A 15,712-nucleotide genomic window follows, 5' to 3' on the forward strand; every position below is an offset into this window, starting at 1 on the left:
TTCTTGCCAAATATAATATTGGCTTACACACCTTTGTTTTACATGACAGAAATACAGAATTCTAATGCTAGCCAAGTAGTCTAAAACTTCTTCTAAATTCTTCATTTCCCATACACCAAAGTCAGATGGGGTAGTTTAAGATGCTGCCATGCCTGAGCTGAGCATTACTTTACCCATCTACAGTGTTTCTGACATCAGTGGTACTGTCTGCAGATGTAAGGCACTTACACAAAACCATTCCACCAGAATAAAAGTGGAACAATCTGGGCCTGTATTGTGACAGTATATTTCAACAGAAGGATAATGACATTTCTGAGAAACTCTGCTAAGTCTTATCCAAACCAGTAAATAACAATATTATCTGCTCTGCTATTTCACAGTAATTATTTTTTCCTTCGAAATACAATCTCAGTGATTTTATACAGGACACACAACCACTCCCTTTTTCTGATTGTGTCCTGCTCTACCATAATGCCAGTATATTTTCAAAAATGCCCCAGCTCAAGCCTAGGAAATTATACTGACTACCAGAATACCTTAATCAGAACGTTCTTATCAGTGTGTCTCCAGACTAATAAGAAGAAATCCAATCTAGAGCCTACTGAACACTAAATTAGATCTAATCATAGGGCACTCTTCCAACTGTTCAAAAGCAGGTCTAAAACCAACGAATGCCATTTATTTTTTTTGGTATCCATTAAAATTCTACAAGCAATCCTTTAATAGCTGCTTCAAAGCCATGATCAGAAAAGTGTGCAGATATTTGTTTGTATTTAAAGCATGATCAATGCTTTCCTTGCCAAAAGCTGCTTTACATCCAAATTCTTTCAAGACCCGGAAAGACTCCAGAGCCACAATACTCTGGGATTTCCATAACGGAGCAACCTACTTACATCTTCTCAGCTTGAGAATGTTTAAATGGTTGAAGTACACCACCTTTTAATGGTTCTCTGGCACACAGATTTTGCCCCCTTAACAAAAAGGCATCATTTATATATGTAATTCATTGAAAGCCTGCACTACATGCACACAAGGACTATAGTATAAAGGCATTGAAACCTACTTAGCGCTTTATGCAGAAGTTCTAGACCCACATTTTTACAGGACATTGTGAGCCATGGGTTAAGTGATTTTTTTTTTTTTTTTCTACTGGGAAATATCCTACTTGTAAAGTGTCCTGGGTTAGACAGAGCAATGGTGTATCAATTCAAACTTATACCCATAAAATATTTGGGAGGGAGGGCTATGACAAAGCTCAGATTTTTTTAATGGTTTCTTTCTCGGAGGTCAAAGCGAAAAGTTAAGTTTTAGCTCTCCTTTTGCTTTCAGCATCTTCATTGTACCAAGAACAACCTGAGTCTGATAATGACTAACATGCCAGTTACATCAGCATGTACTGAGTCCTGGCTTCTAAGCACTTTCATGCTTATTATTCTCGCAACCGGCAAACTACCTCCCTCCTAAATACACAGTCTTCTCTTACTGCACAGGCTGGCCATGAAAATGCTCAAGTACCAACAAATTTGTGAGGTATGGGACAAGAAAGAGGAAAGGAGCTGCCAGAAAAAGTATGTGCAAAAGGTGAAGACAAAGTAATTGGCTGTGTGCAGGAGACGAACAGCTTCCCACTGTCACAGCTCTAGGATTGTCATAACCAAACCATATGTGCTCTTGATCATCCTTCTCTAGAACAGGGTGGTCCATGTTTGCAATTAAGATCTTATGGATAAATTATATGTCTGAGTAGTACTTCAGTTAATATACAGAGCAATTTCAACTATTTCATATTTTGTTTCTTTGGGTTTGCTCACAGATTTATAATCTAAATCTATGCTTGTTTTTATATAGAATATAAGCGCAGCAAAGACTGCAATCATAGACAGACACATTCAGTGGTAACAATGAACTTCTGGATATTCATTTCTGGTTCTGTCAAGACAGTCAGAAAGGTTTAAATTAACATGTCTAAAGGCTACTTTTTATTTTTGTATGTTATATAAATTATTGTTCGGGGGTGGAAGGTTATGTGTGATATAAACCAGAATTAATTAATTTATCATATATCACCTTTACTTTCTGAGTACATCATCCATGATGGCAAGCAGAACTTTAGGAATACACATTAAACTCACTTCACTTCTCCTCTCTCTACTGACTGGATGAAATAGTAGCTGATTTCCTTCTCTGAAGGAGTTACCAGTTCCCAATGTGATTATAGAGACAAGAGTGAGTGAAATTTGCAATTTCATATTTGGCTTAGGAAATTTTTTATGCTACATTCATAAATATCGAAGAGTGTATTATATATATCCTACCCCTAATCATGACTGTGTGTGAAACCCCACATGGCACAAAATACTCAAATACACAATATAATCTGAAATCATTTATCTTACAACTAAACCACATTTGGCATATATGAAAATAGAACTGAGCATGGCTCACAACAATAAGATCTTTTATACTACCGTTTTGCTTGCGTGTGCAGGTACTTGCAACACAGTAGCCCTCAAGGATCTAGGTATTCAACCACAAACGCTAAATGTGTAAAAATCATCAGATGGCATCCCCACCCGCACATCAGCTGGTGACCAAATTTCCTCTCTTGGACTTCACTGAGTCTCATTTCCTTCCCACACTTAAATCCTCTGTGTCTAATAGCCATTATACACACTGTCCTATAAAACTCTTGGCACCTTCTCCTTTTTTTTTTTTTTTTTTTTTTTTTCAGCCCTTGACTCCCTCTTGCCTGACACAGAAACAACAGACTAGACTACGATGTCCCAGTGAGTTTTCAGTGGAAAAGTTGATTATACTAATGTCAGAAGCTGAAAAAAACAGTAAATCTAGTTCATCTGTAAAATAAAGAAGAGGAAGGGATCATACTCACAGCAGCTGCAGAGACACAAGATCATCAAAAAGGCCTTGGGGAATCTCTGTGATCTTGTTTCCATAGAGCACTCTGAAAGATTCAGGAAGACAAAATAAATCTTAAGTAACAGACCAGTTTAGTGTCCTCCCACATCTCTACATTATCATCTTTATTGATCTTGTGCACCATGCCCAGGATCTGTGGGCATTTCATTTAACTACTGATCTCATTTTGTTTTCAGAGCATGTGGTATTAAATGAGTCGTTATGATTCAGGCTTCGTCTGGTGTTGGAAAGCATTTTTAATGTAGAAACTGGAAATCATCCAAAACTTTATCTGAAATATTTTTCATTCTGTTGAGGGATTTTTCTCCACCCTTTTCAGAAATATTTTAACCATTGAAAGGCACATTCTCTGATCACAAAACCTAGAATTCTGCTCAGTGATACTGAATTTAAAAGTCAGGGAGAACAAGCTGGTTGTAGATAAAATTTCATATAACCGACTCTCTTAAGATATAATAATTGGCATGAAACATGACACAGGCATCACGGGATAAAATATTATGGCTTCACCAGCTGCTGTTAACTTTTCAATCAGGTAATATAAAGAAAATTAGCCTGAACTGGAAATAGACATATATTTCAGAAACTCAAAAATAATTTCGGTATAGTTAAAAAAATCAGACAAATGAAAGTCACTGCATATATTTATTCAATCATAAATATATATGATATGATACCCATGATTTGGTTTTAATACTAAAAATATTTCATTTTTTAATGGAAAAATGAACATATACTATCCTCAGAAATTGAATTAAAGGGAAAAACAGACAAAGCTACCATTATGCTAAGATGCGTTACCTAGGGATCAGAGCAAAAATCATAAATGTCAGGAACACCTTAATATCAATCACAGCTAAAGTATTTACTCATGTCATTTCTGCAAGCTGATAAGATTTGTCAAAACCAGAAAGTGAGTTAGGAGCTTATATGGGTCCTGGTAAAAGGGAAGATTAGGCTCCCTCTGAAAATTTTATGCCTTATGTAAACATTTTAATAGATTTCAAATTGGGAAAAACAGTATTTATGCAATTTCTATAAGACATGGTAAATGGTTATAAACCAGCTCATGCCAAAACTTTGTTGCTTATGTGTCACGAAACTGGTAAATCCCCTTATTTTCTAATGTGGAATAACATGCTAGGAATGATTCAAATATCCATGTGATGCTTGGATGCTGGCCGAAATTCTGGCTTGCCCTGTCTTTCAACATTTAAAATATTATGGTGAATTGAACATACTGAAAACCAAACACTTAGCATGATGGACCATTTACAATACGCTCTGGCCTTCCCAGAGTAACACCACTTCAGTTTACTCTTCATCAGTCATTGGAAGTATATCACCTCTATGGGAGAGTTCCCAGATCAACTCATTTTTGAGCATAAATAAAATGAATCTAAATAAAATAACACCACTTGGATATAAAAGTCTAAATGTGAAGCTTCATTTTTCATTACTTTTGTAGTTTAGCAGGAACTGAACTTCTACCCAAGAAACTAATGATTATCTAGTATTATACTTTCTCTAGACAATTGTAACATAATTTCTCTTTATCTATTGCAGAATCAGGAGGTTGGTTTTTAATGTGCTGTTACAGATAGTGCTTTCTGTGAGTAATAAATGATAGTACTACTAAATTTTCCTAGTTGTTTCCCAATTTCAGCGCCAGAAGGCACACACAATTTCCTACTTCAAAAACATTTCATGCATTGTAGATTTTTATACTCTACCCACTCTACCCAAAAATAAACAGAAATGATGGCTGAGCTTTGAAAGGTCAAGCAGGTCCACTTAGATAGCAGTTTCAAAATATAAGATAATATTCAAGTCACTGAATTTCACTGGGCTCTAAAACAACATCCAAATGGCTGACTCAGACTTCTTTCTGAACAAAATAAGAATCCAGTATATTTCCATCTCAGTTTCCACTCTTTCCGAACAACATTTCTTTAGCAAGTGCAGCATCTGTATACAAAATTTAGATTATAAACTTTGTGATGTTAGATGAACATCTTCCTTAGTCTTGTGAAGTAGCAGGATCATCAATGCTGATCAATAATGCATAATACTATAGCATATAAGAAAGAGTTCAGAAGCTAAGCTTTACAAAATGCCCATGGCCACTAGTAAAAAAATCCCCACTCCAGACCAAGGGATTATTCTGGCTGTGGCGGTAAAATCACTTATGTGAGTAAAATCTTAAAGAAATCTCAACACTTACACTCAGTACAGTTGTAAGCTATAGTACTACTAAATACAAATATCAAAATAAGACTCTTATTAGAGTAATTTTTCATTTGCTTTTAAGAGTCAGAAAGTCATAGTTTAAGAGTCAGAAAGTCATAGTGCAGTGTTCCACTGAAGTTTAAACCTTGGATGTGTTTATGCATGCTCTTTATTATTTTGAGTGAAAAAAAACAGATTAAAATAGTTTATAAAATAAAACAAAGCTTCAATTTTTAGAAGCCATGAAAAGAAAATAACCATTTTCAAACCTAATTGGGCTTATGTGCATGTGGCGCATTAACATTCGAACAAATTAACAGCTAAACAAAAGTTAGTATGAGAGCTCAGGCACTTGTCTATAATTCATATTCATGTTCAGTACTACACAGAGCCAAATTAGCTAATGCCATTGTCTGCCTGCCATGCCAGGGCTGAAGTCAAACGCTCCTATAGAAAGAAGCAAAGAGGGGAGGGAAGATACATGATGAACTGCATCTCATTTCTTGAGTTCCTTATTTCCATTTACTCTAACAAAAAACACAGAAACTTTTGCTTTCCTCAGAGTTCTCATTTTTTTTTCTGTTTAAGACAGGAAAATATACTCATACCGACAAATATGAGTATTGGTCATGATCTTGATCGAAGATGCTTTTGTTCTGCATGTACCAACTGCTGCACTCCTAGTAGCACTATGAATGAGTTAGCTTGCAGAAAAGCCTGGCCAGGCTAGGTACACTCCAGTCTTGCAGCCACTTTCCTCTATGTCCTGTCATTACGCTCACCTCACCAACATGCACCACAGTGTTTCCAGAAGAGCAGCTTTGGGGAAAAAAGAAACCAAACAAAAACCCCAAACAAAAAAATAACTTTGAAAGCTGTTTTGAAAAATAACAGGAAACTCAGCCAGCTCAATTCAAGAACTTCACTTAAATACCCAATGCTTTTAGTAACAGAGATAAATTTTAGATTTGCCTATGTCATTGCAAGTTCTAAAAACGTACGTTCACTTGCATCCCTCACATATGTTGCAGGACATGCAGGTGTTCTGGATACTGTGCAAGCTTGGCACAGGAATACAACCTGCCTTCTATCCCCTAGCACCTGAAATTTTAGACCCCAAATATTTTTTTTATTAAAAATAACCTAACAGAGCTAATATGTAATAAAAATAAAATCAGCTCAGTAATTGCTGCCAGTAGACAGCGAATCATTGATTCAGAACGACATTTATTAGAACACAAAAAAAATTACTAAAATTTGTATTGTGTGCTCCTGATTGTTCATTTGCTTCTTAACTTTGCTGAGAAACCAAGTTAGCCACAGGTCTGACAAATACCATTTACTGTCAGGTGGAGAAGATATCACCCTAAACATGATGTACATTTTGGAAGAAAAAGAAAAGTGAGCTATAGCTTAATTCTGTATACATGATGCTAATCTTAAAAGTAGCAACTAGAGACTAAGCCAAAACTGGCTGAGACACCAATAGGTATCCTTTTTCTTACTGTTCATTTCTTTCTCGTCTTACCACTCATGGGAATCTCTTTTACAAAGATGGAAACCAGTCTGAATGGAGAAAACAATCATAAAGATGTGCAAATACATCAGACTTGCCAGTACATGGATTTTATTCTTGCCTTTTCCACAAGACAGGTATACATAACACCAGAATGACCAGTGTGAAGACTCATAATACATTCATCGTATTTTTAACTCAAGCAGACTTTTGTCAAATCTTTTGCTGGTGGCTTTCTAACATCAGCAAGTTGCTGTTATGGCACAGGTGCAGCTGAGCCATCCGAGGGCTATATTCTTAGCAACATGTAGGGCCATCAGCTTGCCAGTTGACAGCTAAAAGCTTTCAGCATGGCCACAAACCACAAGCTGTATGTAGTTCCTCAGAAGTACCTGTCAGGATGGCTCACAACTTGCAGCAGTTTTCAGACAGCTATCAACCTTCCAAACAATGGGAAGGACAACACACATAAAGCACAGACCCCTAGCTGCCCTGCAAGCATTGGAGGAGATCCCTGGAAGAAGCACCCTATTCAGATGAAGAGTTATTATGGAGCTGCAATAAGAAATTATATAAATACATAAAAGTCATAATGAGGCATTATATTTCCTCAGCCTGATTCTGGCATCATATTTTGATATTCCCCCCAAAATCTATCTACTCCAAGACACAATTAAATATTACATTTCCAGTTAAACAATTAATTGTTACTACTAAACTTAAAGTTTTGCAGATTAATCCAACTGATGCTCTAAGTAGCTAAAAATAGATATTAAACAGTGAAAGCAGTCACTACATAGATTCATCTAAAAGCTTGCGACACATCAGAAAAAGAAGGCATTGGAAGCACGCATAGCAACATGCATGTTACCTTGGGGGAGCATGTAAAAAACCTTCAGCGGCACGATCTTGAAACATAAATGTCTCACTGATTCTTCACAGACTCTAGACATTCTGACCCCTTGAACAATTTTAAAATTAATGAATTTGCAAAGACTCTACCAACATATGGATGGCGTTTCACATGCACCAAAGTTTAGCATACCACCTTCTAACGGTGTGAAACAATAATTGCTAAATTGTCTTTATTTTACAGTTCATTGGTCTGCCTTATTTGGAAATGTAGTTGCAATTTAGCTGCTTCATTAAGTCAGATCCCTGAATATAGAGATTTTTCCCTGGAAGGTGACACAGAACTTTTTGGGGTATGAAAGCCTAGCACAGAATCCCTTACTCTAGACCATATGGTTTCCAGCTAAGTGTTCCTTTATTTTGGCTTGGATGAAACATTCTTACTGAAGTGTCAAATTTTAACTTCATGCAATGCCTTTTTCAGTCCTCAGAATGCTTTTAACTTTCCTTCAGACTGTGAAAACAATTCTTGCTAGGAAGAATTATATTTCCCAAGCTACGTACAATGGCACAGGCTCAGTAAGAATTCAAGTTTTCAAAAGAGGAGGAATTGATAGGGGTAAAAACAGCAATAAATTTCTAATATCTGAAAGAAACGTAGACATGTAATTTTTTTTTCCCTGCACTATTTCATATTTCTTCAGAACAAGTTAGGCTAAATAAATCACAGTAAAAATATCCAAAGCAATTTGTTACCTTAAAATAAGTTTGGCAGTTATTGCAATAGACAGTGTTTTATTGCAGATTTCAAATCACCATGAATGACACCACATACATCATCACCCAGGAGATGATGGTCTAAATGGGACTGCTATGTCAAAATCTAAACTGTCTCTTGTCTTCGCGCCCAGGCTGATCTAAGCTTTTAAATTGTTCACTAGCTTAATTCAGCATATAAACAAAAGCAGAGGACTTCTCCCTCTGCAGTGGTCTAAAATTTATTCATTCAGTTTAACACACTGAAGGCTTAGACTATTCTGTCATATCTCATAAAATGTCCCCAGACAGTCTGGATATGGCCTTCCAAACCTACATTTGTGGGAAGTTTACTGACCCCAAGAATAACATTTATCTTTGATATATTAACAATAACCAAATGCTTATACAATCCTCTTACTGATATTAGACAGATTTTGAGTTGATTAAGTGAAAGATTAATTTGCTTCAGAAAGTGCATGCAGCAATCTTGAAACATGAAACTATTCATAACTTAGCCCCCATGTTCTACGCTGAGTTATTAACCACTCCAGCTCCAGCAAAGTGGAATTCTATGTACCACAAACAGAGCATTTCTCAAACTTTTGCTTAAAATTAAAATAACACATTCTTCTGCAATCAACCAATTTTGCCACACTTTTTAATACAAAGATACCATTTGCTCTTATTTACATGGAAAGAAGCACTGGATGGCAAGACGAATCCCTCCAACACAAAAGCCATAGCTACATTACCACAGCTCACTCACACCTGTGCCACTTACTGTTTTTTTAGATTAAAATAATTTGAATTATTTGTTTCTCATCTTGGTTATTTTCTATGGTCCCAGGTATTGCAGTATCACTACATTTCACAGCCTTCAACCCTGTATCATCTCTTTGAGACAGAGAAATGCTTCCACTTTTTCAAGAGGGGAGACTTTGATATAGATAAGCAGTTTGTTTGTCCAACAGCTGTCACTGAAATTATACAACATAATTTCTTCTTCCCAAATCCCACAGTAGCATACTTAAGACTAAATACCCTTTTTCTCAGGCCTTGATCCACAACACCCTTCATTCACTGGAATGGTTTTATGGTAAGCTCTCCACAGCTCTGTTCTCTCAAAACCAGAGGCTGGATCTTACTGTATGTTCAGTTTTGTCCATAAACAAGTTTGAAGATTTGTTCATACCAAAAATATACTAAGGGTCTAAGCCTTAGTGCCTAAATACTGAAAGAGAACTTCAGACACTGTAACAGAATTAAATCCACAGAACATACAGTCCCAGAGCTGACCAGTGACTCACACTGCCACCTGCACATGACACAACAAGGGGAAACTCAGAAAACTCTGGGAAAAAGAAAAAAATGTTCATCAATAAGAATGATTCCAGTTCCTTAACTGTTGTCACAAGCTGGGATTAAAAAAAAAAAAAAAAGTTATGTACATGCCCAAATATTTCTAAGAAAAATGGAGTAGAAATTCCTTGTTCCACACAGTCATCATATAGGGAGCAAAATCCCACTGAAAAGTGGTCATGGAGAAAACAAGGGGTTTTTTCCTCTGAGTGAGGAATGGAGAAGTCTTGAGTTCTTACAAGAACAAGCTTGCCTTTCTTTTGCTAAATGCAGAGAAAACCTAAGGTAGAAATGGTTTATTTAAAGTATTAAGATTTTGTGACCTGTTTGGCTCCCATAGGTGCATTTCTTGTTAGAGAAAACTTACAGATTTAAAATAAAAACTTATGACCTGATAGCATATGGATCACTTAGCACTTCTAAAAGATTTAAGTTTTATATATTTTAGGGAAAACTGCTTCTGTAATAAACATTCCTGTGTTTTGAAATCTACAATACACCATTTTTTCTTCCATCTCTACATAGGTACAATAGGCAGAGTAGTCTGAGAAACAGTTCTGCCTGGAAACACTAACCTAAGTTAACTTCAGAAGAAAGTCGAGTAGCAACTCACTATATATAGGCCTCCATTAGCCCGCCAGACTAACAATGTTGGCTGTCTTCCAGATAAGCACTTTCACTCTCTTAGACCCATAGGGAGCACTGCAATTGCAAGCAAGCAGGGAGTAAAGGGAGGAGCAGAAAATAGGAATAATGCAGGGGGGGAAAAAAAAGCAAGAATTTTAGGTAGTACAGCAGTACTTCATTTTTAATGGAAACAAAGTTGCTTACTTTCATTTGAGCATTAACATTTTCCCCTCTCATTTGTGTTTTAACTCAGCTAGCTGAGAAGTCCAGCTGCTCTGTGCACAGATTAAACCTCAATGGTGTCTCATTAAAATGTATGCCACCAATCACATTTGACTTACGTATATGAAAAATAAAAGTTACTGTCAGCTGAGCTGAAGGACTGTATGCAGAGCAGTGTTCCTTCAGGGCATGCAGCTGACTAAAGTTATTGGGGCCTCAGGCACCAAAAAGACTGAGCTGCTTAAAAGAGAAAACACTAGTAAGCAAACTGTCTTACTTCCTTTCCACCTCCTTGTTCTTTCCCCTTTGGTAGTTTAATTGGGAGGGCTGGCACTTCAAAAGAGCCATCTTCTCTTGCACTTACTTGTCTTCCTGCAGTTGACAGAACTGGACTGGTGGCTATAGCAGAGATTGGATGAAAGAAGATGCTCTACTTCTCAGAAGTAAAAACCTGGGGGAGGTTTCTTCAGAGAAACCCAGATTCTGCAGAACAGCAGATAATCTTGCTCCATAAAGGTATCTAGGGCTCAGAAACTGAAGCAACTACAGAAGTGACCAGCAGGGAAGAACCTGCCAGAGGTCTGGGTGACAGATCATGAAAGCTCATGTCACTAATTCTTTCCTATCAGCCGCAGGGAAAACATTTGTAAGATCTACCTGCAATGAACAGCAAGGTTAAAACCTGTCAAAAAAAAAAAGTAGAAGCCAAAGGCAAGCAAAATGGACAACTGAACCTACAGGAGGAAGCTGACAATTTCAAGGCTGGAGTCACTACTGTCCTAGAAACCAGTCTGCCAAAGAAAGGAGAAACAGATTGTGTGTTACAACATCTTTGGGTGGCTGCACTAGAAGGAAACTGAGGCAGAGACAAACACCAAACAAAGGAAAGACTGCTTAGAGGCAGTTCCTGTACTATAGCCCTTTCTGTACTGCATCTCATCTCTCTGCCCTCTCTCTTTCCCCTTGTAACATCCTAGAATTAACTTAAGCACTATTTTACTCACTTGGATATAAACATATTTAAACAGTTTTTTACTTAAAATATCATTTTCAATGACTGGGCAAAGAATACACAGTCATTTCACTTGCTTCTGTGTACAAGTCAAAACACTTTAAATTCCTGTCCAGTTTATATTCTCATTTCCTCTCCGTCCACTCTGATGTGTTCTGTCCCACTCTTGAGGCCACTTGGGGGTATCTGAATTAGCTATAGCTAAAGCTAAATAACTTCTGATTTGGGAAGTCAACGCCAGTAATGTCTTGCCTGTCTAGCTTGCTCCTAGCCAGGAGGTTTGCCAAGACAAGAAAGCTGGAGCACTGCAGCATCATCAGCAGTTTCATACCAAGCCAAAACTGTAGTGTTCAGTAAATACCATTCTCTTACTGAATCGTTTCCAGACAGCATTGAGGGATTTGACCATTTCCACAGCATGTTGAATAACACCACCCTAACTCTTCAACAAAGGCTAGCAACACTTAATATATATTTCTGGCATTTTCCCAGCTGGATACAGGGTACAAAAAAAAGGCCCATCCTTCTGCATTCTGGCTCAGAAGTTTACTGCAACATGTAAGTTTAATACTGAATAACTTTCTAATATTAGCACTAGTCAACAAGTTCTACAGGTTGTTAGAGTCATCCAGTATTCAGAGAATAAAAGTATGGCAGCATTTAGAAATAAACTACACTATTAAAAATCAAACTTTGTTTTATGACTATTAAGGAGCTAAATTTTTTTAAAACTGACTTTAAAATTACCAGAGGTAAATATCATTCCAGTTGAGCCTACCCTCTTCTCTCAACCTGGGGCTCTTTTTAATACTATTCTAGTTCATTCTCCATGTGCAGCTTCTGACCTTGTATTGCTCCTTTCATCCATTGAAAGCTCCATTGCTTTAATAGTGCTGTGGGTAGCTAGGTTGAAATATAGCTGCATTTAAATTCAACTTGGTGCTAAACCAGTTTCTGTGTTCTATTAAGAGTAACGAATAGTTGTCAAGAGATCCTACCTTCCTTTTATCTTTTGTATGAAGTCGTATTTTTGTCTTCTTTCAGCTTAATAAAGTACTAATTACAGTTATGAAATATAAACATTTTCTTAAAAGCTTAGGTTCTTCCCTAACTAGTTTGAAAAAAACCCCAAAACTAAACCAAAAAACTCACAAGAGAGTGCAATCTCAGTTCTTTAATCCAGAATAAAAATTAAATATGGAAGTATTTCCCCTAACTCCTCCCTGATTAACACCATCAAGAGGTGTCTGAGCTATGAGTAGGTTTTTGTGTGCCATGATGAGTTGGGGGACATGGATTAGCCTGCAGGTGCACATGTACAGCAGATCAACTAATGCACTGATTTGAAGTGAACAAGTCAGTCACCTTGAGGGTCTTCATCTATAAAAGAACTTCCTGGAGATGTGTAAACAGTTGCTCCTTCTAACCTTCATGACCAATTTTTCATTTACAAAACATCAGATGCGTCATGCAAGCTGGCAATTGCATACAGAAACATAAGTTCTCCCAAACAGCACATTATCATTTTTATTTCTCTTACACGCAAGCATTCCCCAAATGCCCATTCAGTTCTATTTTCTACTTACAATGAAATGAGTGATTTCAAGCCTCTGAATGCATCAGGTGCAATGTCAGTTATTTGATTCTTGCTGATGTCTCTGAAAAGATAAGGGAGAATTAAAAAAATATTTGTAAACAGGAATCTGATGAAAATATTTTAGCTGTAGTTTATTGGAAGAATGTACTTGACACAAAACCAGAACTAAAAGATCATATTACCTCAGAGAAATTATGAACTATGTGAGGACACAGATAGGCAAATTCCAGGAATGATCAGAAAACAAGAGTCAGTACGACCGACCATAGCCTCAACAAATCGGCAGCTCCCCTTTTAATAAGGTTAATAATTTTCTGGACACTGCAGTAAAGAGTTTTATGAAGATCTTTGAAGAACAACAGTGAGGTAGCCCACTGAATGAAAGCGGTTGATAAAACCATCTTAAAAAGTATTAACAACAGAGATCGCATTGTGAATCTGTGGGGTGGCCCTCAAGCATGAGGAGCAGCCTGTGACAAAGCATAAAGGTTGTCTGAATGTTTAAACGAAGGCATGGAAGGCTAACTTTATAACAGTGTAGAAGATCATATTTTGATTATAAGTGAAATGATATATAAGGTGAGGAGAGGTTCTGAGGTAGCTGGAAAGTGCTGCCAGGATATACATTAAGGAAGATGGTGGGATTAATGATGTCAGCATGGTGTAGGCACCAGGGGAATGGCTTCTGAGGCAGCAAGATTGTGTTTGTCTAAGAGAAGAAAGCTTGTGGTAAATGAGATATAAAGACAAACATATTTATAAATAACAGAAACATGTGCTATAGTCAAATAAAATTCCCATCAAAAGCCTAGGAAATTCCACTGAGTGTTAGTCTCGATTTATATGAAACAATATCAATAATTCTTAGGATGATAAAAATCTCCTGAGGTAAGACTTTTCCCACACCATCTCTGTTTAATACCAATGGGAAAGGGGATGGAAAACATACTCCCCAGGCCCCGATCCCAAAGCAGGCCCCAGTGTCACCAAGCAGATGTTTGGCTTTTAATGGCCTAGAGAAAGCAAGCAGCACAAAATTCTACCATGACCTTGATCTGGTGAGGCAGGTGAGAAGAGGGTCAACACAGCACTGGGAGCTCTGCCCAGAGTTTTCAGACACTCGGGAAAGCCTTCGAGCACCTGAATGGAAATCATGGACCTTTGAAGCCAGCAGCACTGCAGGGAACAACCAGCATGTTGCAGACCCTGTCAGGGAGCCCCAGCAAGATTCTCCCTTTCAGCTGTGATGAGTGGAATTCAGTTACAGCCTGCTGTCATTTTCAAGGTAAAGTGTGTTCCTGGTTTGGAAAATACCCTTCAATTTCAATCATAACCAACCAAGTACACAAAGATAAATATAGACTATGTCACAATTTCTTCATACATGGAGCCAAATTTACTACACTTAGGACCCAGATGCTCAGAACTGTGTGCCTTATCATGGGCGTCACTGCAATCCAATCTTTCTGTCAATCAGTTCAACCAGGTGCTTAGCTACAGGCATAACTTTCAGCCACCTTGTAGCATTCACTGACAGTTAGTACAGCTTGTATCAGTAGTATCAAATCTTTTCACGGATAGCTGAAGCAATACAGTATTTCATGTACATCTTCACAGTTATTTCCACTGGGGCACATGCTAAGGATCTCAGTCAGACTCTAAATAAACATCACTTGAGCAAGAACTTAGGAATCAGAAAGTAAGAAGGCTTTCCATTCTATACATGTTTCAAGTTACAAATTCTGTTGATTAAAATTTTAATGAAGTCCTCTAACTGTTTTAAAATCTAGTCACATAAAGTAGGATTTTCTCTGGTTCTTTTATAAGGCTCATTAAACAACTTCTCCGCAATCTACTGATGTTTCCTATTACAATATCCTGCCTACAAGGACAGCATTCTGTGAAGGTTTCCAGTTCTTCAGCTCAACTCAGAGCAGCCAAATTTGTGACAGTGAAAGTAGGAATATTTATTTTTATACAGGTTTTTGTGAAACTTATTTAGACTGCCTGGTAGCATTTGGTGCTTTCTATCTAGTAATTCTTATGTAAGCAGAAGTCTGTTGTGAATCTGTGCTATTTATTGAGGAACATATGACAGTGACATGAAATCAGGAGTTTCCTGAACAATGGCAAGCATCTGAAAAGGGGCATTTAGTTTTTGAAACAAGTATTTCAGCACTGTTTTATTGATTTGCTACATTTCAACATTTCCATCCATTCTCTCTCCCCACGTCCGGATGCTAATGAGTGTATAACTAATGGTGTCTGAACGTGCATAAATGCCTTGCTGGGTGATGACACTCACTCACTTCATGCAGATGCACTACAATCAGCAGTAGAAGATAATTAGACACATTATTTCCTTCCCATTAGAGTCCAAGCTCCACTGCTGTTGGATAAGGAGGCTCCATCTCCTTCTGACTTGACTGAGGCAAAGTGATTCAATTATGTCCTTGTACTTTTGTTCCCTTCCTTAGGTCTGCGCTTTGGCAAGATCATCCTATTCTGTGCTTCTGTTTTTCTAACCTGCACAACTAAGGCAATTTAGATCACATAAGGCTCATTTTCATAGTTTAGGGTATCTCTGAATCACTCAGTGGAA

At 37.4% G+C, this 15,712-nt stretch overlaps 1 protein-coding gene across 1 annotated transcript in view; it reads right to left on the minus strand.

Annotated features, from left to right (window-relative positions):
• The window catches only part of SLIT3 (slit guidance ligand 3), a 525,410-nt gene that overhangs the window by 151,922 nt on the left and 357,776 nt on the right, over positions 1-15,712 (minus strand). The window contains exons 12-13 of the mRNA XM_042790009.1: positions 13,100-13,171; positions 2,891-2,962 (exon numbers count right to left, since the gene is read on the minus strand). Of these exons, the coding sequence (XP_042645943.1) occupies positions 2,891-2,962; positions 13,100-13,171 (144 nt within the window). The remainder of the gene's footprint in view (positions 1-2,890; positions 2,963-13,099; positions 13,172-15,712) is intronic.

The sequence above is a fragment of the Tyto alba genome, unplaced genomic scaffold, assembly GCF_018691265.1.
Source record: "Tyto alba isolate M040663 unplaced genomic scaffold, T.alba_DEE_v4.0 Super-Scaffold_17, whole genome shotgun sequence".
Lineage (NCBI taxonomy): Eukaryota > Metazoa > Chordata > Aves > Strigiformes > Tytonidae > Tyto > Tyto alba.